At 29.1% G+C, this 25,858-nt stretch overlaps 2 protein-coding genes across 2 annotated transcripts; both read left to right on the top strand.

Moving 5' to 3' along the window:
• Positions 1–47: 47 nt before the first annotated feature.
• On the top strand, positions 48–19,393 carry LOC114938921 (uncharacterized). Its single transcript, XM_085480589.1, has 39 exons — positions 48–183; positions 251–492; positions 961–1,119; positions 1,241–1,556; positions 1,646–1,773; positions 1,869–2,141; positions 2,513–2,637; positions 2,715–2,833; positions 2,904–3,034; positions 3,135–3,266; positions 4,512–4,582; positions 4,762–4,922; positions 5,010–5,197; positions 6,057–6,209; positions 6,275–6,539; positions 6,609–6,739; positions 6,838–7,116; positions 7,793–7,842; positions 8,027–8,166; positions 8,272–8,456; positions 10,083–10,241; positions 10,311–10,575; positions 10,645–10,735; positions 10,933–11,164; positions 11,771–11,898; positions 11,981–12,096; positions 12,175–12,230; positions 12,361–12,436; positions 14,962–15,100; positions 15,291–15,427; positions 15,553–15,752; positions 16,678–16,836; positions 16,915–17,239; positions 17,330–17,457; positions 17,557–17,853; positions 18,230–18,357; positions 18,445–18,560; positions 18,631–18,761; positions 18,867–19,393. Exons 1-39 carry the CDS (start codon positions 48–50, stop codon positions 19,047–19,049), a joined length of 6,450 nt encoding a protein of 2,149 aa, XP_085336715.1. The 3' UTR covers positions 19,050–19,393.
• Positions 19,394–20,730: 1,337 nt separating this feature from the next.
• LOC114939022 (RCC1 and BTB domain-containing protein 1-like) lies at positions 20,731–25,327 on the top strand. Its single transcript, XM_085480570.1, has 13 exons — positions 20,731–20,797; positions 20,888–21,164; positions 21,462–21,529; positions 21,638–21,831; positions 22,589–22,738; positions 22,819–22,855; positions 22,888–23,124; positions 23,212–23,342; positions 23,836–24,105; positions 24,506–24,630; positions 24,712–24,830; positions 24,899–25,029; positions 25,132–25,327. Exons 2-13 carry the CDS (start codon positions 20,938–20,940, stop codon positions 25,270–25,272), a joined length of 1,830 nt encoding a protein of 609 aa, XP_085336696.1. The 5' UTR covers positions 20,731–20,797; positions 20,888–20,937; the 3' UTR covers positions 25,273–25,327.
• Positions 25,328–25,858: the final 531 nt, after the last annotated feature.

Genomic DNA, 25,858 nt, shown 5'->3' on the forward strand with positions numbered 1-25,858 from the left:
GAATGAGCGATTAATTATACTTAAATTGATCAACTTTTCACAGAGAGATGCAGGAAGTTGAGGAGAGAAAATTGCCATGTGGTCTCGCAAAGCATGTGTATCCATCAGCTTTTAGAAATTGGCCGATCTTGAGTCTGCTAAAGCCTAAATTTGCCATGCAAATTCGCATGGTTATGGTGTATGGTAAGATTAATTTTTTCCTTTTTATTATTTTATTGTTTGTCTTTATACATGAAATTGTTATTTACAGGGTGGTCCACCAACATATGGTTATGTAAAACGCCGGATGATAAAATATATGCAGCAAACACAGCTTTAATTGTGACAAAGGACAAGAATGTGTACATTTTAGATTGTAAAGAAGCTGCTTGTTCTGAAACTGACAAACATCTTAATCTCTGCCCAATAAAGATAGAAGGACTGTGTGGAAAAAATATAAAGACCTTTGCTTGCAGAATCTATGGCAAATTTGCACTTACAGAAGAAGGAGAGGTATAATAAAGAGTTTATATCTTTTGAACGGCGCATTTAAGTTTATGAAAATAAATTTTGAAAACCTGGTTAAATAAATAAAGATAAATTTTAAGATTGAAGAGATTGACATAAGATTTTATATGTGAAAATATTTTGAAAATATTTCTAACAAATGAGGAAAGTAAAACTTATAGCGCATTATATATTCTCAATTTGGTTTTGTAAAAATTAAAACAATGTATATACATACTTTCATAATATTTTAAGTGTAAGAGAATATTCAGTTTTCTTATGTTTGTCGATATGATCAATATGAGTTTATAAGTTTATTGAGAAACATTTACATCTAGTACTCTGAATAATTCTAAACTTCATTGTTGGTCTTTTGTCAAGCATTTCTTATTTGTGATTTTATATTTAAATGTATTCTGCATGTGAAGTAAGATATGAAGAAAGATATTAAATTATACATTGTTTATGAAAAAGGTTTATACGTGGACATGCGTCAATGACAAATCGGACAGCAAATTGCATCCATATGAAATGGGGAGGTTTACGACTTCTCGAATCGACTTTAACGGCAAACGTATTGTGGACATCGCTTGCGGTCATTTTCATTCTCTCGTTTTGACCAGCGATGGCGAGGTAAACAAAGATTGAACTACGATAATAACGATAACAATAGTCACATTCTTACAAACTAAACATTTTACAGCCAGTCTATTTTCAATATATCTTTGAAACTAAACATTTGTTTATAATATAGGTGTATGCTTGGGGAAATAATCGTTATGGACAAGTTGGCAAAAAATCATGTAAATGTACACACGACAGTTATGCTGATGATGTCAAGGTGCCACACAAGATAAGATATGATTTAAAAGGGAAAAAGGTTGTGTCTATTGCTTGCAGCGCAAAGTTCAACATGGTTGTTACCAACAAGGGCCAACTATATGGTTGGGGAAAACTAGGTTATTGGGGCAACAAAAACAGCCAGTTCATAGCCAGAAATAATGGGTCATCAACCTGGCCAGAGACGTATAACCCATATCCATTCGAAATTATCATAAATGAAACTATAGGTAAATTTTTAATTCTCTTACATTCAAGAGTTTCGAAAAATTCTAATATCGAGTAGCACCTTATATAATGATTGGTGTTGATGTTTCAGTTAAGGTGGCCTGCGGCGTCGAGCATGTGTTGGCGCTTACGGATAAAGGAAAAGTTTATGCCTGGGGCGAGAACCAGAGAGGACAATTGGGCATTCATGAGTATAGGGATACTTCCACTCCGACCTTGGTAATCCCTAATTCATAAAAATTGAAAACTCATTTAATAATCGTCACGATAAATGAAACGAGAAATAGAATAATAGAGGATGATTCGGTCGACAGGTGGACATGCCCGAGTTGGTTTCGGATATCGCTGCCTGCAGTAACTTCAGCGTTGCCGTTGATAGTAACAAGTCTGTCTACGTATGGGGCGCCTGTTTCAGTCGGTGTTTTAACTACCCATTTCTCACGAAATTGTCTACTATTCATGATGTATTTTCACACACTGTAAAAATCATGCACAAGCCGTTGGTTGTGTCGGACATTGAAGAAGAGGTATTCAATATAATGGAATCCTTGGGTTGCGGTGGTCTGGAAATGGCATTCAATGATCCGGTACGTCTTTTGTTACTTTTCTCTGTATATTTTTTTCGTATTATATAATACAAACCATGTGTATATTATGTTGTATTAGTATAGAAGTTTGTAGAGCCATGTAAAGACTAATTTTTATTGTAATTTTTTTGAAGTATGATACGGATTTCCAGATTTTATAAAAAAGAATTGAAAAACTTTTCTATACAGAGAAAAATAAATTGGAATCATAATAATTACATTAAGATTATTGGTATTACTTAAAATCATCATGAATTCTAATGTTACAAGCGTAAAATTATATAAATTTTTAAGGAATCTCTTCATTCACATTTGATATTTTTAATATATTAAGTTATTTTTACGATGTTTGTTTCTTTTTATTTATGCAGGTGATGAGCGATTTTATTGTTCAAGTTGAAAATAAATGTATTCACGTTCACAAAGTTATTTTGAGTATTCGTAGTCAGTATTTCAGAAATAAGTTTCAACATGATCAGACTAAAAATAATAAAAGGTAAAATTTAAAAACAAACTATTCCTAAGAATCTCAATTTTAATTGTTTTGTAATATCAATATATGGGTGTTAACAGTGTGTTGCAAGGTACACCAGAGATATATCCTGTATCAGGTTGTTCCTACATCATCTACAAAGCCTTCCTGAAATACTTATATACTGGGAGAATCAATTTACCTTTGGATAAAGCATTAGGTAAATTCGATTGTAAGCTTAAATTATTACGAATTTAAAACTCGCAAACTGATACGACACATTCTTACAGACCTTATGAAATTGGCCCATGAATATCGTGAGACTAATCTCAAGAAAGAATGCGGTCGGTTAATAGAACAAGCAATCACAGCATCCAATGTAGCTTTTTTCTATGGGAAAGCGATCGAGTATAATGTTAAGGTAAGTATCATAGTTGGCGATTAATCGCTATTAATCTTAGAATTCACTAATTACGATTAATGTGTATACAATATGTCGTCAAATATTATGTAAATTTTAGGAACTCGAGGAATTCTGTTTTAAATTTGCTCTGCATCACATGAAAGTTGTAATACTATCGAATCATTATAGGAAGTTAGATGCGGATATAAAGGATACTTTTATTCAAAAAGCGGCCAAAGCAAATGCTTTTAATACATAACTCTTGTACAAAGAGCCAGTTTTGACATAAATGCGAAATTTCGCTGATTTTGAATTTCTTATTTCTTTGTGTGGACTAGTAATATTTACCATAGATGCTGAATCATACAGTAAACTGTTTTAATTATCATATCTATCATTCCATAGATAAAAACAATTATGATATATTTTCAGTATATGTAATCGATTTTATCAATTTTATTTGTAATTGGGAATATTTGTAAAATTTATTCAAATTTTCTTAACTAATACAGTTTATGTCATCTGTAGTGAATTTGTTTCCTTTTTTTTTTATCTGTTATGAAGTAAAAACGTAAAGGGAGAAAAAATTATTGAAATATATTGCCAAATACAATATATATACGAGATGAAGGAATGAGAAATAAATAGCTGCAATATTACAAGTTTACATAATAAAATTACATTGTAGATGTTTTATTATTATATATAAATGTTTCATTTTTCATTTCTTTTAAAATCTGTGTTACTTGAGTCGAATATGTTTGATTTGGCAATTTATTTTGAAATAAATATAGAGAAAGCTGTATGTAAACAATAAAATTATAAAGTTGATTTTGATCCGAAATGTAAGCTGAATATTTAGTTTGGTACATTAATTAATGCGAAATAACGAAGAAAGTTTTCAATCAACTTACGCAGTATTGTGCGAAAGAGCAAATTGGAATACATACATACATTAATAAATGAATTTCTTTTTTGCAAAAAGTTATTTTAGTTTTTGATGTCATAATTGGATGTGGTTGTGTTTGATAGATATCTATAAAAATAATCTTTCAGTTCGCTTCGGCAACAAATATATATACGAAATTTAATTAAGAATTTTTTCAAATTACAATAATGCATAGTTAATTAAGTTTTTTGTGCATATATCTTCATATGTATGAATATCTTTCTATGTATGTTGTACTATTCGCCAATTTCTTTCCATTAATCAGTATTAAAATCTTTATTTTGGATCAAATTTAATCGGTACAGAAATGAAACTTTTAGTCGAGCGTCAACATATATCTTTCGCCCTTGAAAACAGGGGATAAACATTAGAGCGGTTATACCGCACAGTTATATTCTTTCTCTTGTGTCTTAATGATATCTAGCAAGAAGAATTGAAAAGGACGAGTGGTGCATGTTACGGCGAAATTATTGATTGTGACTTATTATTTATAGCGCATATATTTTATTATTGTATGCGGTTTCATTCTCAAGCATATAATCCAAGGAAGAAAAATCATTAAAACTGTACAAGTTGCATCGTATCAATAGTTCAGAATCGAGGACGAACGAAATAGAGTAAGTTTGGTGTTTCTTTTTTTTCAATTCTCGTCTCTACATAGTGATATTGAAACAATGAAGACGCCGGCAATATAATAGTGCAAAATATGAAAAGGAGAAACATGCGAAATAAAATACAATTAATTAAGAATAAATTAATGAATAAATAATTAAACAGAAACATCAACTTTTCATAGAGAGATGCAGGCAGATGAGAGTGATGTGATGCTGGCAGAGGGGAGGCGAATTTTTGTCAAACCCGAGAAGTACTTATATCCGCCAGCTTTTAGAAATTGGCCGATCTTAAATCTGCTAGACCTGGGATTTATCATGCAAATTCGCATGGTTATGGTATATGGTAAGATTTCATCTTTCTTTTTCTTTTCATTATTTTATTGATTTTGTGCACACATGAAATTTTTACTTATGCTGTGGCGTTTAACAGGTTATGGAAACAAGGCTCTAATTGTGACGAAGAACAAGAGAGTTTATGCTTTAGATTATAACGAAAAAGATCATTTCGTCAATGATAAGACGCTCTATCCAGAAGAGTTGGAATTGCCGCTTCAAGCAAACATAAAGACTATTGCTTGCTCCGCATATTTTGTCTATGTGCTTTTCGAAAATGGAAAGGTATACCAAATAATTCATATTCCTTATATGGCACATTTAAATTTTCCAAAATGAACTTTTGTTATAGGTAAAATTTATTTTTACCTTACTATTGTAGCCTAAAAATTTCTTAGGGAGCAAATGAGAGTAAAAGTTTATATTTATATCTCATGCTATTGTAAAAAGAAAGGAAATACAAGAATAATTAATTTGTGTTATTAGAGGTATATTGTAAAAACCATATTGGAATTAGTTATGTAATTGAAAATTTTAAATCAAATATATGTGTGTGCATTATTTACTTTATATGCAAATTTTTACACCCATGGCAAATTTAAATTTGCAATGGTATTAAAATATTTAAATGTGCAAAGGTATTAAAATATATTAAGTAGAAAAAGTTAGTCAAGGTTTCATATTAAATAAAATAATTGCTTTGATTATATTTTGATTATATCTGAAAATATTTTGAAATATATTTGAAAATGTTCCTACAAACGAAGAAAGTATAGAGATTTAATAGCATACATTTTTGATTCATTATCGCATTCAGTTTTGGCGTTTTATAAATGACAGCACTTGTATGCAGTTTTATAATATTTTATGTGTGAGAAAATATTAATTGTCTGTCAACATTGTCATTAATTTTATTGTTACACGCACGCACACAGACACACATTTATACACGCACAGGCGCACACATACACAACACACACACACACACAGTCTCACACGCAATTAAATAATGTTTAACGTTACTACAAATGTTAGTCAATTTTTTTCTTCTTGTACTGCCATATTCAAATGTATCTTTCAACATACGAAGTGAGATATCAAGAAAAGTTTATTCATTAATTAAGAACTGCTATTATTTAAAAAGGTTTATTTTTGGAGGCACATGCGTACTGCAGTCAGATCGTTTTTATTTAATACGCAGGGTAGACCTGCGCGAGTAAATAGTTTAAACAATAAATATATTGTAGACATCGCATGCGGCTCATCTCATTGTCTCGCTCTGACTGAAGATGGACAGGTAAGCAAAGGTTGAACTACAATGATAATAATTTCTTAAAAGCTAAACAACTGTTTGCAATTTAGGTGTATACTTGGGGAAGAAACAAATGTGGACAAATTGGGAACGGAGACTGCTCCGACGAAATCATCAGTCTGCCAACACAGGTTGAATTGGAAGGACGAAAGATTGTTCATATTGCCTGCGGTAAAAATTTCAACATGGTTATTACTGATACTGGCAAATTATACGGTTGGGGTAACAATAAGAATAGCGAGATTTCAATTTTTGTTCTATATCGCCAGTACTATCACGCATTCCCAGAAGAAATAATTACGGGCAAAAGAATAAGTAAATTTGATTAGTTTATATCTGATAATGTGGCTTTGAATATCTGCATGATTGACATTAACGTTTCAGAAAAGGTGTCCTGCGGATTTGAACACATTTTGGCGCTTACGGATAGGGGAGATATCTACGCCTGGGGCAAGAACATCAGCGGACAAATTGGTAATAATTCTGATTTGCCAATCTGCTCCGTTCCGATGATGGTAATTAATGATTTATTGATAAAAATTGAAAAATATTTTATTTGCCACCATGTAAACGAAAGGAGTACTATTATAATAGAGAATAATTCGGTCGACAGGTGAACATGCCCGAGTTGGTTAAGGACATCGCTGCTTACGGTTACTTGAGCGTTGCCCTCAGTAATAATAACATAGTTTATGTATGGGGCGACTGTTTTGGTCAGTATATTAAAGTTCCGCTTCCCACGAAATTTTCTGGAATTCAAGATGCGTTCGCTTTCACTAAATTAAAAGTCATGTGCAAGCCGCTTATTGTGTCTGACAGTGATCTAGAAGGAATGTTAAACATATTTAACTCTCTGAAAGTCGATGTTCCGAGAGTGGAGTTCGATGATCCGGTAAGTCTTTCGTTATTTTTTTTTTGTTTACACTTTTTTGTATTATTTGATAAAAAACCATATATATATGTGAATACATATATACATACAAACATACATTTATATATATACACACACAAACACACATCTATTTGGCATCATTGAATTGTTTTTTATTTTTTTATCTCAAAAATTACTGTTTGGAATGAAAAGTGGCAAATGCTTTGTTAATTTATTTTTTTGAAAATTTCCTTTCTATCATGTTCTGATCCATGAATTTCTGCGCAAACCTGCATATACATTTGTTGAACTGAGTAGTGTATAAGTTTATAGAGACTGAAGGGCAATGGAGAGACTTTTTATTGTATTTTTTTTTAAGTACAATACGAATTTACAAATGTTATTTGAGAAAATGTGGAAAACTTTTCGACATAAAGAAAATGAAGTATTTATAATGACTCCTTGATTAAAATTTTAGTGTCACTATAGTGATATTGATTTCTAATATTATAAGCAGGGAATCAAGTCAATAAGATGAATCTTTCTATTCAGATTTATTATTATTAAGTTATTTTTAACGATTTTTGTTTTTTACCCAGGCAACAAATAATATAATTATATAATTAAATATAATTATATATTATATAATTATATAATAATATAATTACGAAAATCAACGAAGACTTTTTTTCTATAGGAAGAAGAAGTGCAGAAGAAGAGATCAAAATTGAGTACGAACAAAATAATGTAAGTTTGATGTGTTTTTTTTCTCTCTATCCACGTTTTTAAATAGCGATATAGAAATAATGGAAGACACCGGTAAGATAATAATGCTAGTGATGAAAACGAGAGAAGCGTTCGAAATAAAATACAATTAATTAAAATCGAAATTGATGAGTGTGTAATTAAACTGAAAATCAATTTTTTATAGTGTGCTGACAGACAAAAGGCGAGTATTGCTGGTTGATCTCGAGAAGTGTATATATCCGCCAGCTTTTAGAAATTGGCCGATCTTGAATCTGCTAGATTTGGAATTTATCATGCAAATTCGCATGGTTGTGGTATATGTTGGTATGGTCTCTTTTTTTCTTTTTCATTTCTTTATTATTTTTATTTACAATTTTATTCATAGATTATACTTGAAATTGTGTTTTATGCTGTGGCATTTTCTAACAGGTGACGGAAACAAAGCTCTAATTGTGACAAAGAACAAGAAAGTGTATACTTTAGATTATAACAAAGATGATCATTTGAATATTAAAACACCCTACCCAAGACAGTTAGAAGAGCTTTTTCACAAAAACATAAAGACTGTTGCTTTCACCGCATATTTTGTTTATGTACTTTTCGAGAATGGAGAGGTATACCAAATGATTCATATTCCACATAAGATACATTTATGTTTTTCAGAGTGAACTATTATTATAGATAAAATTTATTTTTATCATGTTCGTAGTTTTAAATCTTCTTAGGGAGCAAATGGAAGTAAAAGTTTATATTTATATTTTAAGCTAACTGTAAGAAGAAAGGAAATACATGAACAATTAGTTTGTGTTATTTGAGGAATATTATAACAAGTATATTAAAATTAGTTATAGAATTAAAAATTTTATAAAACATGTTGTGTTTTGATGCTCACTTTAAATTGAATGTATGTACAACATTTTTTTTTTGGCATGTGAGCAAAAGTATTGCAATATATAAGTGGAAAAAGTTAGTCAATATTTTATATTTTATATTAAATAAAACAATTGCACTCTGATTGGATGTATACAGAGAGGTTTAATTAGAGTTGGCAGTTATTTCAGTATATGGAAATATGTTTAAATTCAAAAGCATAGAATGTAAAAGATTGTAATTTTTATTTTCCGAAAGAGAGTGGGGAAATGTGGAAATATTTTGAAAATATTTCTAGAGAGAGAGAGAGAGAGAGAGAGAGAGAGAGAGAGAGAGAGAGAGAGAGAGAGAGAGAAAGAAGAAATTAGAGATTGCATACTTATATAGCATACCATTTCTGACTCATTATCACATTCAATTTTGGATTTTAAAAATGACAGAAACACTGGTACACACTTTATATTATTTAATGTGTGATATTTAATATTATATAATATTTAATATTAATTGTCTGTCAATATTACTAATGAGTATATATATAGACACAGACACACACACAGGGTGTCAAAAGTGGCCACCCCCTTTTATCTTTGAAACTAAAAGAGATAGACCACAAAAATTATATATGAAATTAAATGGCTCAAACTGAACTTTTTTGTGGGCACAGTGGTTGCTTACAAAAACTATCTATGTTTGAGCCATTTAATTTCATATATAATTTTTATGGTTTATCTCTTAGTTTCAAAGATAAAAGGGGGTGGCCACTTTTGATGGAACACCCTGTATGTATACGTACATATATATATATATATATATATATATATATATATATATATATATAGAGAGAGAGAGAGAGAGAGAGAGAGAGACACCCTGTATGTATGTGTGTGTGTGTATATATATATATATGTGTGTGTGTATGTATGTATGTATGTATGTATGTATGTATGTATGTATGTATGTATGTATATATACATACAGGGTGTCCCTAAAGTCCGTTACCACCCCTAATATTTCGGAAATGAATCAAAATTTCGAAAAATCGCAAAACACGTGTTCGATCATTTTAAGGGAGTCGGAGGGGATCGCCCCTCAAAGGGGTCCAAGAGGGGCGACCCCCCTTGAAAATCGATTTTTTGAAATTTTGATTCATTTCCGAAATATTAGGAGTGGTAACTTTAGGGACACCCTGTATATATATTATGTATATGCATACACACACGGTATTAAAGAATACTCAACTTTATTACGAGTTGTTTGTCAGTTCTTTTTTTGTACTTCCATATTTAAATGTATATTTCAGCATGTAAACTAAAATATCAAGGAAAGTTTATTTATTAACCAAGAACTGCGTAATTTTTTTTAAAAAGGTTTATTTCTGGGAACACGTTGAGGATATATTGGAAAAAAGAATATATTTTTCTAAGACGGATTTTACACCTGCTCGATTAGTTGGTTTAGACGATAAATATATTGTGGACATTGCATGCGGCATATATCATTGTCTTGCTTTGACTGAAGATGGACAAGTAAGTACAGGTTGAACTATAATGAGATAATAATCATTCTTACAAGCTAAACAATTGTTTGCAATTTAGGTGTATACTTGGGGAAGAAACAAATGTGGACAAATTGGGAACGGAGACTGCTCCGACGAAATCATCAGTCTGCCAACACAGGTTGAATTGGAAGGACGAAAGATTGTTCATATTGCCTGCGGTAAAAATTTCAACATGGTTATTACTGATACTGGCAAATTATACGGTTGGGGTAGCAATAAGAATAGCGAGATTTCAATTTTTGGTCTATATCGCCAGTACTATCACGCATTCCCAGAAGAAATAATTACGGGCAAAAGAATAAGTAAATTTGATTAGTTTATATCTGATAATGTGGCTTTGAATATCTGCATGATTGACATTAACGTTTCAGAAAAGGTGTCCTGCGGATTTGAACACATTTTGGCGCTTACGGATAGGGGAGATATCTACTCCTTGGGGCAAGAACCACAACGGACAAGTTGGTACTAATTCTGATTTGCCAATCTGCTCCGATTCCGATGATGGTAATTAATGATTTATTGATAAAAATTAAAAAATTGAGAAACATTTATTAACCGCCATATAAACGAAACGAGTACCATTATAATAGAGAATGATTCGATCGACAGGTGGACATGCCCGAATCGGTTAAGGACATCGCTGCTTACGGACACTTAAGCGTTGCCCTCAGTAATAATAACATAGTTTATGTATGGGGCGACTGTTTTGGTCAGCATATTAAAATTCCGCTTCCCACGAAATTTTCCGGAATTCAAGATGCGTTCGCTTTCAGTAAATTTAAAGTTACATTCAAGCCGCTTATTGTGTCAGACAGTGATGTAAAAGGAATATTACATATATTTGAACTCATAGATAAAGCCTATCTACCGGGAATGAAGTTCAATGATCCGGTATGTCTTTTGTTATTTTTCTTTGTAACACTTTTTGCGTTATGGGATATAAGAGCGAACACACGCACACACGCACGCACACACACACACACACACACACACACACACACGCGCGCGCGCGTACTATACATACTATATGTATTTATTCGTTATAATATGCTAATTTTAAACTTTTCTACTCCAAAAATGATTGTTTAGAATAAAATATGTCAAATTTTTTAATTTAACTTTCCGTGAAATTTCTTGTTATGATATTTGGATTCGTGAAATTCGGGACTAGTCTGCATATATTTTTGTCGAATTTATTAGTATATACATAAATTTATAGAGACTAAAGAGAGAGAAACTACTTTTTATTGCATTTTTTAAAAAATACAGTACTATTTTACAGATGTTATTAAAGAAGAATTGGGATACTTTTTGCTACATAAAGAAATAAATCAATTAATTGTAATGACTGATTAAAATTTCTGGTGCCATTCTAGTCACATTTATTTCTAACTTTATAAGCGAAAAATTATTTGAATTTTGATGATGAATCTCTATTCGATTTCATGTAATCTTTAATGTTATTAAGTTTTTTAAATTTATTTTTGTTTTTTACAGACAACAAACGATATAATTATAAAAATCGGCGAAGATCAAATATTCGCTCACGAATCTATCCTTAAAATTCGTAGTCAGTATTTTAAAAATAAGTTTGATCAACGTGATTGGATTGAAAATAATAAACGGTAAGCATTTCGGAATAAATTATTCTTATTGAAAATCTTTCAAACTTGATTATTTTATAATGCCAACATATATGTTTTATAGTTTAGTAGGCCTGCCAGTATACAATGTACCAGATAAATTTTCCTACATTGTCTATAAAACCTACATACAATATTTATATACTGGCAAAGTTGATTTACTTTTGACTAATATATCAGGTGAGTTTGTGTTGATAGAGTTGCTTATATTATCATGGATTGCATCTCACAAATACAAATAACACTTATTTATTACAGAGCTTATAACATTGGCTGATAAGTACAATGAACTTAGACTTAAGGAAAAGTTAATGGTGTGTCTTGATAAATGATAAGGTAATTACTATAGATTCGTGGTTATTTGGTATTATTAGTTGTGTATTCAAATTTATTGATGTAATTTATTTGAATACAATATATCGTCAAATATCGTTTAAATTTTAGGTATTCGAAGAGTTTTGCTTCCAATTTGGTCTGTGTCACATGAAAATCATAGTATTATTCGAAAATATTGTCTTAAGTTAGACAGGAGTACAAAGTATATTTTTATGCGTAGAGCAGCAAAGGAAAATGCTTTTAGAACGTGATTTCTTTTGCAACAAACAAGTTTCAGGTGAAATGTTCCGATTGATTTTTTCTATTTTTATATGTGTGCAAGCGATTTGTTTCATATTTTAGTTTTATAATAATGTAAATCTATTTATTTATCATTTTAACTTATAATATTTAATATCAGATTAACATGACATGATATGAAATTAATGATGATTAAAATTAATTCAATATCTCTTAAATAATAAATTTGATACCAATTCATAGTGAATTTTTCTTTTCATTTTTTTTACTTTTGACAAAAATGTGAAAATATAGAGAGAAACAATTATTGTGTAATTGTATTATTAAATACATCAACATATATGTATATAGTCAAATGATAAAAAAATTGGAATAAATAATCAATGATATAAAGAGTTTACAATTCAGACGATTATTATCATATATAATATTCCATGTTTCTAATCAGTATCCCTTGATTCGTATATTTTTGATTAGGAGTAATTTAATAGGATGGCGATGTAGAAAATTATGCGTGAGCAATTTCAAAGAATTCCGCTCACAGATTTTAGTCAGTTTTTTTTTTAATATAAAGTATAAAGATAGGTGATATATTAATGACTACATATTAATATATGTGATAATTTAATTTTATTATTATGGTTTTTGTTCATACATGAAATAGTTTTTTTATGGTGTGGTATTATATAACTGAAGATGGTAATAGGGCTCAATTGTTATACAAGGACGAGAATGTATTCACTCTAGATTACAACAAAGATGATCATTTCAAGAACTGAGGACAAACATATTGGTTTCTACCTGAATTCGGGATATTTGCAAAATTAATTCAATATCTTAAATAATAAATTTGATATAAATCCATAGTGAATTTTTTTATATTTTTTTACTTTTCACAAAAATGTGAAAACAGAGAGAAACAATTATTGTATAATTGTATTTTTAAATACATCAACATACATGTATATAGTTAAATGATAAAAGAATTGGAATAAATAGTCAATGATGTAAATTTCGATAATAAAGTTTACAATTCAGATGATTTTATTTTCTCATATGTATATATATATATATTAACATTCCGTTACAGAATCGATATAAATTGTAAACGTTTCGACTGCACTACAGTCTTTATCAATACGTAAAAGTTAAATATTAAAATACAAAGTTAGATGTTAAAAATACAAAGTTAGTTAAATATTAAAATATAAAGTTGAAACGATTCTTCGCTGTTGACCAATAGATATGCAAGGCGATTGGTCTGAGATGCCAAGTTATGCGGCATTTGAACATGATTATCGTTTTAACAAGTCCTTTTTCCCGATATTTCAAGTGTGTGTTGCGAAGTCTGAATACCAAATGTCAATACCAATGTAGGACATTTGGTATTCAGACTTCGCAACACACACTTGAAATATCGGGAAAAAGGACTTGTTAAAACGATAATCATGTTCAAATGCCGCATAACTTGGCATCTCAGACCAATCGCCTTGCATATCTATTGGTCAACAGCGAAGAATCGTTTCAACTTTATATTTTAATATTTAACTAACTTTGTATTTTTAACATCTAACTTTGTATTTTAATATTTAACTTTTACGTATATATATATATATATATATATATATATACATATATATATATATATATATAATATTCCATTTTTTTATATTCCAGCTACAATCGTATATCGCTTGATTCATATATATATTTATAATTAAAAGTAATAATTTAATTCGCGTGAACAATTTCAAAGTATTTCAATCACAGAATTTAGTTTTTTTAATATTAAGTATAAACATAAGTGATATATTAATTGCTTATTATGTGTTTAATTATATACAAATTGCCTTTTTTCCTGCCAAATTAGTATGTATACACACATACACAAATAATGATGTATGAAAAAAAAATCTAATTTTATATTCTGTGTCAAAATCTATTTAATTACATATATATATGCTATGTTATAAGTCAATTTATTATTATCAATACTAAAATCATTTTCGAGTTGAATTTTCAGCCGTTACAAGGAAGTGATACTCTCTAGTTAAGTGTAGGTATATATATCTCATCTTCCGCTTTTTCAAAGGACCAAACGACAAAGGACCAGCGTTAGCATATAGCGTCAGTCCGTCAGCGTGATCGTACACGTGGTGTTGCGTCCGTAAAACGTTCGATGATATATATACCAAAGAAGGAGCATAACGATTCCTGAAAATTATTGTTATCTCATTTTATGGTGTACATTTTATTATTTAAGCAAAAATAACTATTAATTTCCAAATCGCGTTACTATCATGTCGGATACATCGACATCGACAGAAGATTCGTTTAGCATTATAGAGGACGAAGATCCCTCCCTTCAAGAAAAAGGAAAGGATCTCTCTCTTGAAGAAGAAGAAGAAATTTTATCCCTTGAAGAAGAAAGAAGAAGAAGAAGAAGAAGAAGAAGAAGAAAAAAAGAAGAAGAAGAAGAAAGAAAGGATCTTTCTCATGAAAAAGAAAAAGATCTCGCTCTTGAAGAAGAGGATGTCTCCATTCAAGAAGAAGATGAAGACGAAGAATCGCAGGAGGAGAGATCAGAGTCAAGGACGAATGAAACAGGGTAAATTTTATGCTTTTTTTTTTTTTTTTTTGGTGTGCATATCTCATGTTATCGAATATGTCGAAATATGCAAGATATAATAGCGCAAGGGATGTAAATAATAAGTGTGCGAGATATAAAGTACAAATAATCAAAGTGATGATGAGGTTGAATGAATTAATAAACTGAAAATTATATCAATTATTCGTAGAAAAATCCTGAAAGGCGAGGAGAGAAATTTGCCACGGTATCTCGAGGCCAAATATCCACAGTCTTTTAGAAATTGGCCAATCTTATGTCTGCTAAACGTGGAATTTATCACGCAAATTCGCATGGTTATGGTATATGGTAAGATTTATCTTTTTACTATTATTAATGTTTTATTTTTATTATTATAGTTTTATTTCTTTTATTTATTATTATGGTTTTTTTGTTCATGAAATTATTTCTTATGTTGTGGCATTTTGAAACAGATGATGGTAATATGGCTTTAATTGTGACGAAGGACCAGAATGTATACAGTTTTTATTTCGACAAAGATGATCTTTTGAAGAAGAGTGGGGAGTCGCATATTGGTTTCTACCCAAAGAAGATAGAAGAACTGTGTGGAGAAGCCATAAAGACATTTGCTTGCAACTCACATATTGTTATGGCACTTACAGAAGAGGGAAAGGTATAACAAATCATATCTCTTCATATCTTTTGAATACATTTAAGTTTACAAAAATATATTTTAATCTGGTTAAATAAATGGAGAGATATTTTACGTGTTTAAAAAATAAACTTATTGATATAAGATTTAGAGCTTTCTAAGTTCTAAATTATCCTTCTAAAGAGCAAGTAAAAATGAAAGTTTATATTAATTTTAATATATAGAAAAAAAGATAAAGGCAAACGATATTAGATTGTGTCAACTTGAAAAATATATAAACATTAGACACACCTACAGGGATGAGAATTTTGAAAGATACAATGTTTTTCGTTTTTCATTTTAAATAGAATGGGTTCAACATTTTCATTTTATGTATATGTGTAAAATTGTTTTAATATAAAAGTAAAAAAAGTTAAGAATATTTAATAATTAAGAATATATAATAAATAAATAGCTTTAGATTGAAATATATTTGGCTATAATTGGACATTTATCTCAATATGAAAATAGTTTTAAATTAAAAGCATAGGATGTAAAAGATTGTAATTTTGAAGGATAGTGGGAGATGTCGAAATATTTTGAAAATATTTTTAATTAACGAGAAAAGTAAAGATTATAGCACATTATTTTATATATTCAATTTGGTCGTGTAAAAATTAAGACAATATACATATACACGTTTATAATATTTCAAGTGTAAGAAAATATTTAATTTTTTTTATTATGTCTATCAAATATAAGTGAATTTATTTTATATAAGGTTAAGTTTTATCACGTTTATATATAGTTACTGTATATATATACAGTACTCTAAATAATTTCTAACTTCATTATTAGTTTTTTGCCAAATCTTTTTTTTTGTGCTTTTGTATCCAAACGTATCATTTTACATGATAAAAGATATCAAGAAAAGTACAGTTATTATTATATGTTATTTTTGAAAAAGGTTTTTTTCTGGAGATTTAAAGAGCAAAATTCATTCAAAATGGAAGAGGAGATGAAAGTGGTAAAACTTGAAACATATTACAAATATATGGGAAAGAAACGTATCGTGGACATCACATGTAGCAATAATCATTTTCTCGCTTTGACCAGCGATGGCGATGTAAGCAAAGTTTGAATTACAATAATAACGATAACAATAGTCATTACACATTTCTCCAAAACATTTTTTACAATTTAGGTGTATGCTTGGGGGAATAATCACTATGGCCAGATTGGCACCGAGAAGCAGCCATCTGTCTTAAAATATACACATAGAGGATACAAAATTAATAAATATAATTTCAATTATCCACGCAAAGTGAAACGTTTAAGAGAGACTAAAATTGCCTCTCTCGCCTGCGGTTCGAAGTTCAGCATGGCTATTTCCGACGAAGGCAAATTATTTAGTTGGGGCAGACGATATAATGAGAATTGCAAAAACGACCAATGGAAAATTATGCGCAGCTATAAAGGAGAAACATATGATCCACATCCATTCAAAATTATAATAAATAAAACTATAGGTAAATTTGATTAGTTTATTTATATCCAAGATTCGTCTCAACGAATTTTAATATTAAGCTATATTTTAATGAATATTGTTGATGTTTCAGTTAAAGTCGCCTGCGGATTCGAGCACACGTTAGTGCTTTCGAACGAAGGGAAGATCTTTGGCTGGGGCAAGAACAATAAAGGACAAATAGGCGATCCTCGGTGCTTGTTCTACTACTCTCCTGTCACGGTAAACCATGATTGATTAATAAAAATTGAAAAACCTTTTAATAATTGCTACGATAAATTAAATGGGAAACAGAATAATAGAGGATGATTCGATTGACAGGTGAAGATGCCCGAGTTGGTTTCGGACATCGCTGCCTACGGTAACTTGAGTGTTGCTGTTAGCACTAATAAGACTATCTATATATGGGGCGAGTGTTTCGGTCAGCAGATTACTGTCCCAGTTCCCACAGGATTCTCCACTCTTCACGATGCATTTGCGTACACTCCAACGAGAGTTATGCACAAGCCTTTGATAGTATCAGATAATAAAGATGAATTACCGAGTCCTTCGGAATCCTTTGGAATCGATTATCTGAGCTCTCTCTTCAATTATCCTGAATTCGGATTCAATGATCCAGTACGTCTTCTGTTATTTTTTTGTATATTTTTTATGTTATGTGATATAAAATTATATATATGTATTTATTATGTTAGATTAATATAAATGATTATGGAGTCTTATAAAGACTAATTTTGATTATAATTTTTTTCAAGTAAGATTTTTACAAAAGATTTAAAAGAAACGTTATCCTTCATAGAAAAAATAAATTGCTATTGTAATCATTTCTTTAACATCTGCTGCTGTCATATTGAATTTTAATATTATAATTGAAAAATTATGTAAAATTTTTAGTATGAATCTTTGTATTCACATTTGATATTTCTGTAATTTAAAATATCTGACTTTTTTGTATTAAATTATTTTTATCAATTTTTGTTTTTTTTTCTGACAGTTAGTGAGCGATTTTATTGTTTGCGTTGGAGATCAAGGTTGTATTTACGTTAACAGCTATATTTTGAGTAATCGTTGTCAGTATTTTAAAAATATGTTTCAACATGATCAAACTAAAAATAATAGAAGGTAAGAATTTTTTAAAATAAACTATTCTTTATAAGAACCTCTCAATTTTAATTGTTGTTTAATAATATCATTATACTGTTTTAACAGTGTGCGAAGTAAGCCAGAGCGATACATTGTATCGGATTTTTCCTACGTCATCTACAAAGCCTTCTTCAAATACTTATATACTGGGAAAGTCGATTTACCTTCAGAAACTGTATTAGGTAAATTTGAGTTGATTGTAAGTTAAAATGATTAGGAACTTAAAACTCTCAAACTGATACATTCTTACAGATCTTATGAAATTGGCCGATAAATACAGTGAGACTAATCTTAAGGAAGATTGCGTATTAATAATAAAGTCATCAATCACAACATCCAATGTAGCTTTCTTTTACGGTAGGGCGATCGAGTACAATATTAGGGTAAGTACTTTTCACAGTTCGTAATTAATCGCCTATTAATGTTAGAATTTATTAATTATGATGTATGTATATACAATATGTCATTAAATATTATATAAATTTTAGGAAGTGGAGGAATTCTGTTTCCAATTTGCTTCGTTTCACATGAAAGTTGTAGTACAATCGAATAATTATAAACAGTTAGACGCGAGTATAAAGGATACTTTTATTCAAAGAGCTGCCGAAGCAAATCTTTTTAAAACAAAACTGTTTAAAACAAAACTCTTTTTAAAACAAAACTCTTTTTAAAACAAAACCCTTTTTAAAACAAAACCCTTTTTTAAAAGCTCTATTAGCTCTTTTTATGATCTTTAAGAATTCTTTTTTAAGAGCCAGTTTCGACATTAAGTTTTAGTGAAATTTGATTTTTCTTTATGTGGACTAGTAATATTTGTCATATGCGCCCAATAATGAAGTTTTGTATTTCAGCCATCATGTATTATACTTATCATTCCATAGATTAACGTTACATTATATATTGCGTTATCAAGTGATCGTGCACGTTGCGTCGAAACTCGCCTGAGGCGAATAATAGGCGGAACGCAGGTTCGAGTAGTCTCAGTGGCAAAAGCTGGGGATTCTAAGCAAAGGGTTACTACTATATATATATATATATATATATATATATATAATATAATATAATATATATAAATGTAACGTTAATATATATAAATATAACGTTAAAAAAAAATAAAAATCCTACAGACAGCATTAAATTAATTTAGGATATATTGAATGAATCATGCAAACATATCTCGAAAAAAATATAATCAATTACATGCTATGTTATAGATATATAACATGTAATTGATTATAATTTTTTCGGGATATATTTGCATGATTCATTCAATACATCTTAATTAATTTGATGCTATCTGTAGGATTTTTATTATTTTTTTTTTGTTATAATGTGAAAACATTAAGGAAGAAAAATATATTTGAAATATATTATCTAATACAAGAACATGTACATAAAATGAAAGAAATAAATAGCTCCAATATTACAAGTCCCATAAAATTATACATGGATGTTTTATTATTATATATAATTTTTCATTTTTTTAGTTCTTTTTAAATCTGTTGATACAGATTGATAGTTTTTGATTCATAGTTTTTTATTTGAGATAATTTATTTAATTGAAATAAATATAGAGAAAATCTACACGTGAACAATTTTAAGAAATTTCGATCATAGCAAGGTTTAATCAGGTTTTTTAAAAGAATTAGTGACATCAATTAGTTATTATGTCTAATTACAGATTGCCCGTTTTTTGTTGTATTTATGTACAATGCACGTATAGATACTTATTCTTTTTGTTCACTTATTATTAGGTTTTGATTTTTATTCAAAATGTAAGCTGAATATATGAATTAAACACGTTAATTAATGCAAAATAATGAAGAAATTTTCAATCAATTTACTATATCGCGCAAAAAGTAAACGTGACGTATGAAAAAAAATTAATTTTATATTGTGTAGAAAATAATTTTCGTTTTCGGTATTTTAATTAAGTTCGTGATTTTTTATTTGTTAGATATCTATAAAAATATATCTTGCAGGAGAGTTCAGCGACAAATGTATATTAAATTTAGTAACAAATTTTTTTAATTACAATGTAATTTCTAAAATTTCTATTTCGACGAATCATACTTTAGCCATTAAGGAAGTGATACTCTCTAGTCAAATGAATATATATATATGCATTTTATTTTCCGTTTCCACTTTTCGAAAGAACAAAGGACCACCAGCTGTGAGCCGTGACTAGGGTATCCATTCTGTAACTTTTTCTAAAGTGAAAACGTGAAAAGTGAAAAATTTCCACCAATCGCATATCGATTTCATTTTAAATTCAATTTGTGATTGGCGGAAATTTTTTACTTTTCACATTTTTACTTTAGAAGAAATTACAGAATCGATACCCAGTACCAGTATGAGGCCGCATTTGCATCAGTGAACACGTGGTTGTTCTGCTGCATCTCTAAACAATATTCTAGAAGTAAAGGAGTAATACATAGTAATACGTAAAAATTATTTTTAATAATTTTTGTAATATATATTTTATTTTATGTGTTTCTGCGACTTTCAGGCATATAATTTAAGCAAGAAGAATCATATTTTTTAAATCACGTTGCGATCATGTGGAATATGTTGGAAACCTCATCGTCGAAGAACTCTTCGGAGAACTTTTCGGATTGCTCTTCGTCGTATGGCTTCTTATCGTCGAATAAATTACGGATGAATAGCTCATCGTCGGATAACCCAGTGTATAGCTTAGTAGATAATCCCTCCATTCAAGAAAAAGAGAAAGACGAAGATATGCAGGAAGAGATATCAGAGTCTTCGAGGACGAATAAAATAATGAAGTGAGTTTGATGTCTTCTTTTTGTTTAATTTTCTATTCATATTCCTAGATATCGATATTGAAATAATTAAAGATGTTTGCAAGATATACAGGGTGTCCATAATTCTATCTGCCCATGAAAGGTGATTCGCGAATTATGGGACACCCTGTATAATGCAAGAGATGAAAACGATAAGCGCGTAAGATAAAGTACAAATAATCCAAGTTATAGTGAGGATGAGTGAATTAATAAATTGAAAATTACCAATTATTTGTAGTTACCATGCAATCTTGTAAAATTAATTTCGTCGAATTTCAGGAACTGGCCGATTTTAAATCTGCTAAAACCGAAATTTACCATGCAAATTCGCATGGTAATGGTATATGGTAAGATATTTAACTTATTTTTACTATTTTATTATTTTTATTGTCATTATTTATTATTGTTTTGTTTATACATGTAATTGTTACTTATGTTGTGGCGTTTTGAAACAGATAATGGTAATAGGGCTCTAATTGTGACGAAGGACAAGAATGTATATACTTTTGAATGTAGTAAATATGATCTTTGGAATAGTAAGGACACACATGATCTCTACTCAAAGAAGATGGAACAAATGTGTGGAAAGGACATAAAGACGTTTGTTTGCAGCCCATATGTTGCCTCAGCACTAACAGAAGATGGAAAGGTACAATAAATGATATCTCTTCACATCTCTTCAATGATACACTTAATTTTATATATTAATATAGATATTAATATAGATTTTAAACTGGTTAATTAAGAAGATAAATTTTACTGGGTAAAAAATAAGATTAAATATAAGGTTTTATAGCTTTTTTACATTCTAAATTTTTCTTAGAGAGCAAGTAAAAATGAATATATTAATGTTTTAATTTTAAGATATTTTAAGAAAAGAGAAAATATAGGCAAGAACTATTAGGTTGTACTATTTAGAAAAATATATAAACATTAGTAGATTTAAGTAAAGAAATAATAATTTTGTTGGATACAATGTTTTTTGATTCTCATTTTAAATTGAATGGGTACAACATTTTCATTCTATATGTGTATTCTCATTTTATTGTATAGTTGTGAATATACATATATAGTTGTGAGTATATGTTGTAATTTCATTCTATATGTATATGTGTAAATTTATTGTAATATAAATTTTAAATTTAACAAAAGTATTTAATTTTATTTAACAAAAGTTTTAATTTTATTCTCTATTAATGTTATATATAATCAATGAATTTATAAGTTTATGTAGAAACACTTGTGTACAGTACTTTATATAATTTGAAACTTCATCATATTAGTCTTGCTAAATTTTTTCTAGTTGTGCATTCTATTTGCATACTGAAATATATCATTGTATATATTAAATAAGATATCAACAAAGATATAGTTATCATTATACATTATTATGTTTTTTGAAAAAGCTTTTCTTCTGGAGCTTCAAGAGGCACTGTTCATGGACTGTTCTTAAAATAAAACGTATTCCAAAGGAGTACAACAATGTGAGAAACAAATGTATCGTGGACATTGCATGCAGCAGTGAACATTTTCTCGCTTTGACCAACGATGGCCAAGTAAGCAAAGATTGAACTACAATAGTAAGGATAGCAATAGTCACATTCCTCCAAATTAATCACTTTTCTTTGTAATTTAGTTGTACGCTTGGGGAAATACTTATGGACAGATTGGCATCAAAAGTCATCTAAATATTATATACATGAATATTCTAATCCTTTCATTTTTCCATGCAACGTGAAACATATTTTAAAAGAGAAGAAGGTTTCCTCTATTGCTTGCGGCTCGAAGTTTAGCGTGGTTCTCACTGATGAGGGCGAACTGTATGGTTGGGGTAAACTGTGTGATTGGTGCGATGAAAATAACCGCTCCATAATTATAAACAGCGGTGCAGTATGGAGATTTGACATAAACCCACTCAAAATTATGATAAATAAAACTATAGGTAAATTTTATTAGTTTCTTATCCGAGATTCGTTTCGAAGAATTTTAATAATGATCCATATCCTTATGATTAATCTTGATGTTTTAGTTAAAATCGCTTGCGGATCCGAGCATGTGTTGGCGCTTACGAATGAAGGACACGTCTATGCTTGGGGCAAGAATGATAAAGGACAACTAGGCGCTGATTATGATTTGGCGTTCCACTACGCTCCGATTTTGGTAAATCATGATTCATTCAGAATGTATACTCTCGGGAAAAACCTGGAATTCTCAGGGAATTTTTTTCTGCCTTGAAAAATCCTAGAATACTCATGGAATTTATTTCGAACTCAGGGAATTTTTTAAAAAATTGCTTGTTTGACTTTATATTTTCAAATATACCTTTAAAAAATATAAAATTTATTAGGTTTATATTAAGAAGTATATTAAAATATATTTTATTATAAAACATAATATTATATTATATTAAAAATTTTTTATTTATGTTAAAAAATTATATACATTAAAAATGAATTTAATTTAAAATTGTATTTAAAATTTTTTTAAATACTTCAATTTTACTTGAAATTTTGAACAAAGGTACTTAGAAAATTATTGAATTTATTTATAAAATTTGAGTATACATCCTGTTTATTAAAAAAAATTGAAAAAACCTTTTAATAATTGCTACGATAAATGAAATGAGAATAATATATGATGATTCAATTGACAGGTGAGGATGTCCACATTGGTTGAGGACATCGCTGTCTATGATAATTTTAATGTTGCTGTTGACATTACAAAGTCGGTCTTTATATGGGGCGATTATCGCGGTGACAATTATTTCTCCCCATTTCACACAGAATTCTCCACTATTGATGAGGCATTATCGTCCATTACAATGAAAGTTATGCACAAGCCGTTGGTAGTATCGGACAGTGAAGAATTATTAAATACAGTGGAATCCTCGGGAGTCAATCAGGCAACGACATTCGATGATTCGGTACGTCTTCTGTTATTTTTGCCTATATATTTTATATATAGAGTCATGTTATATAATATAAAACCATATATGTATATTATGTTGGATTAGTATAAAAGTTTGTGGAGTTTTATAAAGGTTAATTTTTATTGTAATTTTTTTTCAAGTACATTACGAATTTACATATTTTATAAAAAAAAATTGGAAAACTTTTTCTTACATAGAAAAAATAAATTGCTATCATAAAATAACTACTGCAACATTTATGCAGCTATCTTTAATTATAATGTTATGAGCGAAAAATTGTGAAATTTTTTAAGATGAATCTTTTTATATTCACATTTGATATTTTTAATATAAAACATTTGATTCTATATATTAAATTATTTATAACAATTTTTGTTTTTTTTTTCTGACACAGGCGACCTACGATTTTATTGTTAAAGTTGAAGGACAACGTATTCACCTTCACAGATATATTTTGAAAGATAGTTGTCAGTATTTTAGACATATGTTTAAACAGGAATGGATTGATAAAAATATAAGGTAAGAACTTAAAAGTAATTTATTCCTTCTGAGAATCTCAGTCTTAATTGTTTTGTAATATCAATTCATTGGTTTTAACAGTCTTGAAGATATGCCAATAGATATATACTGTGTGTATGATTTTTCCTACATCGTCTATAAAGCCTTCTTCACATACTTATATACTGGAACAGTTGATGTACCGTCTGAGAATGCATTAGGTAAATTTGAGTTGATTGTAAGTTTAAGTTATTATGAACTTGTAAACTGATAAAACACATTCTTACAGATCTTATGAAATTGGCCGATAAATACTGTGTGCCTCAGCTTAAGATAAAATGCCATGAATTAATAAAGCGTGCAATCACAGCATCCAATGTGGCTTTATTTTACAGCAAGGCGATTGAGTGCAATTTTAAGGTAAGTGTTACACTTCGCTATTTATCGCTATTAATGTTAGAATTTATTAATTACACGATTTATGTGTATACAATATATCGTCAAATATTATGTAAATTTTAGGAAGTCGAGGAATTTTGTTTCCAATTTGCTTTGTGTGACATAAAAATGGTAGTATTATCGGACGAATATAAGAAGTTAGACGCGAGTATAAAGGATATTTTTATTCAACGAGCAACTGCAGAAAATATTTTTAAAACATAACTTTTGTACAAAGAGCCAGTTTTGAAATAAATTACGAGCAAAATTTCGCTGATTATTATTTGTCTATTTTTTTATGTGGACTAGTATTGTCTACTATACGCGTTCAATAAGAAAGTGAACTTTGTGTTTCAATTATCATATATATATTTCCATAGATTAGCATTACATGACATACATATTCAGTATACATCTAATTAATCTTATTTAATTTTTTTCGGAATATTTGAAAATTTATTTAATCCATCTTAAATTTACAATTTTTTCTGCTATAATGTGAATTAATTGAGGGGGAACAATTTGTTTAAAATATATTATCAAATTTAAACATGTACACAAAGTGAAAGAAAGAAATAGTTCCGATATATTACAAGTTCCTATAAAATTACATTGTGGATATTCTATTATATAATATTTCATTTTTTCAGTTCTTATAGTTCTGAAATCTCTTAATTCATATATAGTTTTTGATTTGAGATAATTTATTTAATTGAGATAAATATAGAAATATCTGCACGTAAAAAATTTCAAAGAGATTTCGATCAAAGTTTAGTTCTCTTTTTTCTTCTTCCCCCTCCTTTTTTTCTTA

The sequence above is a fragment of the Nylanderia fulva genome, unplaced genomic scaffold (genome assembly GCF_048542155.1).
Source record: "Nylanderia fulva isolate GAGA-0341 unplaced genomic scaffold, ASM4854215v1 Scaffold15, whole genome shotgun sequence".
NCBI classification, from domain to species: domain Eukaryota; kingdom Metazoa; phylum Arthropoda; class Insecta; order Hymenoptera; family Formicidae; genus Nylanderia; species Nylanderia fulva.

What these genes read in the sequence shown, in the direction of transcription:
- LOC114938921 (XM_085480589.1), top strand. Translation starts at nt 48, where the DNA reads ATGCAGGAAGTTGAGGAGAGAAAATTGCCATGTGGTCTCGCAAAGCAT. An exon ending in AAATGGCATTCAATGATCCG is followed by an intron (nt 2,142 to 2,512) that starts GTACGTCTTTTG and finishes TTATTTATGCAG; the next exon opens with GTGATGAGCGATTTTATTGT. An exon ending in TATAATAAATAAAACTATAG is followed by an intron (nt 17,240 to 17,329) that starts GTAAATTTGATT and finishes TTGATGTTTCAG; the next exon opens with TTAAAGTCGCCTGCGGATTC.
- LOC114939022 (XM_085480570.1), top strand. Translation starts at nt 20,938, where the DNA reads ATGTGGAATATGTTGGAAACCTCATCGTCGAAGAACTCTTCGGAGAAC. An exon ending in CACTAACAGAAGATGGAAAG is followed by an intron (nt 21,832 to 22,588) that starts GTACAATAAATG and finishes TTTTTGAAAAAG; the next exon opens with CTTTTCTTCTGGAGCTTCAA. An exon ending in ACCGTCTGAGAATGCATTAG is followed by an intron (nt 24,831 to 24,898) that starts GTAAATTTGAGT and finishes ACATTCTTACAG; the next exon opens with ATCTTATGAAATTGGCCGAT.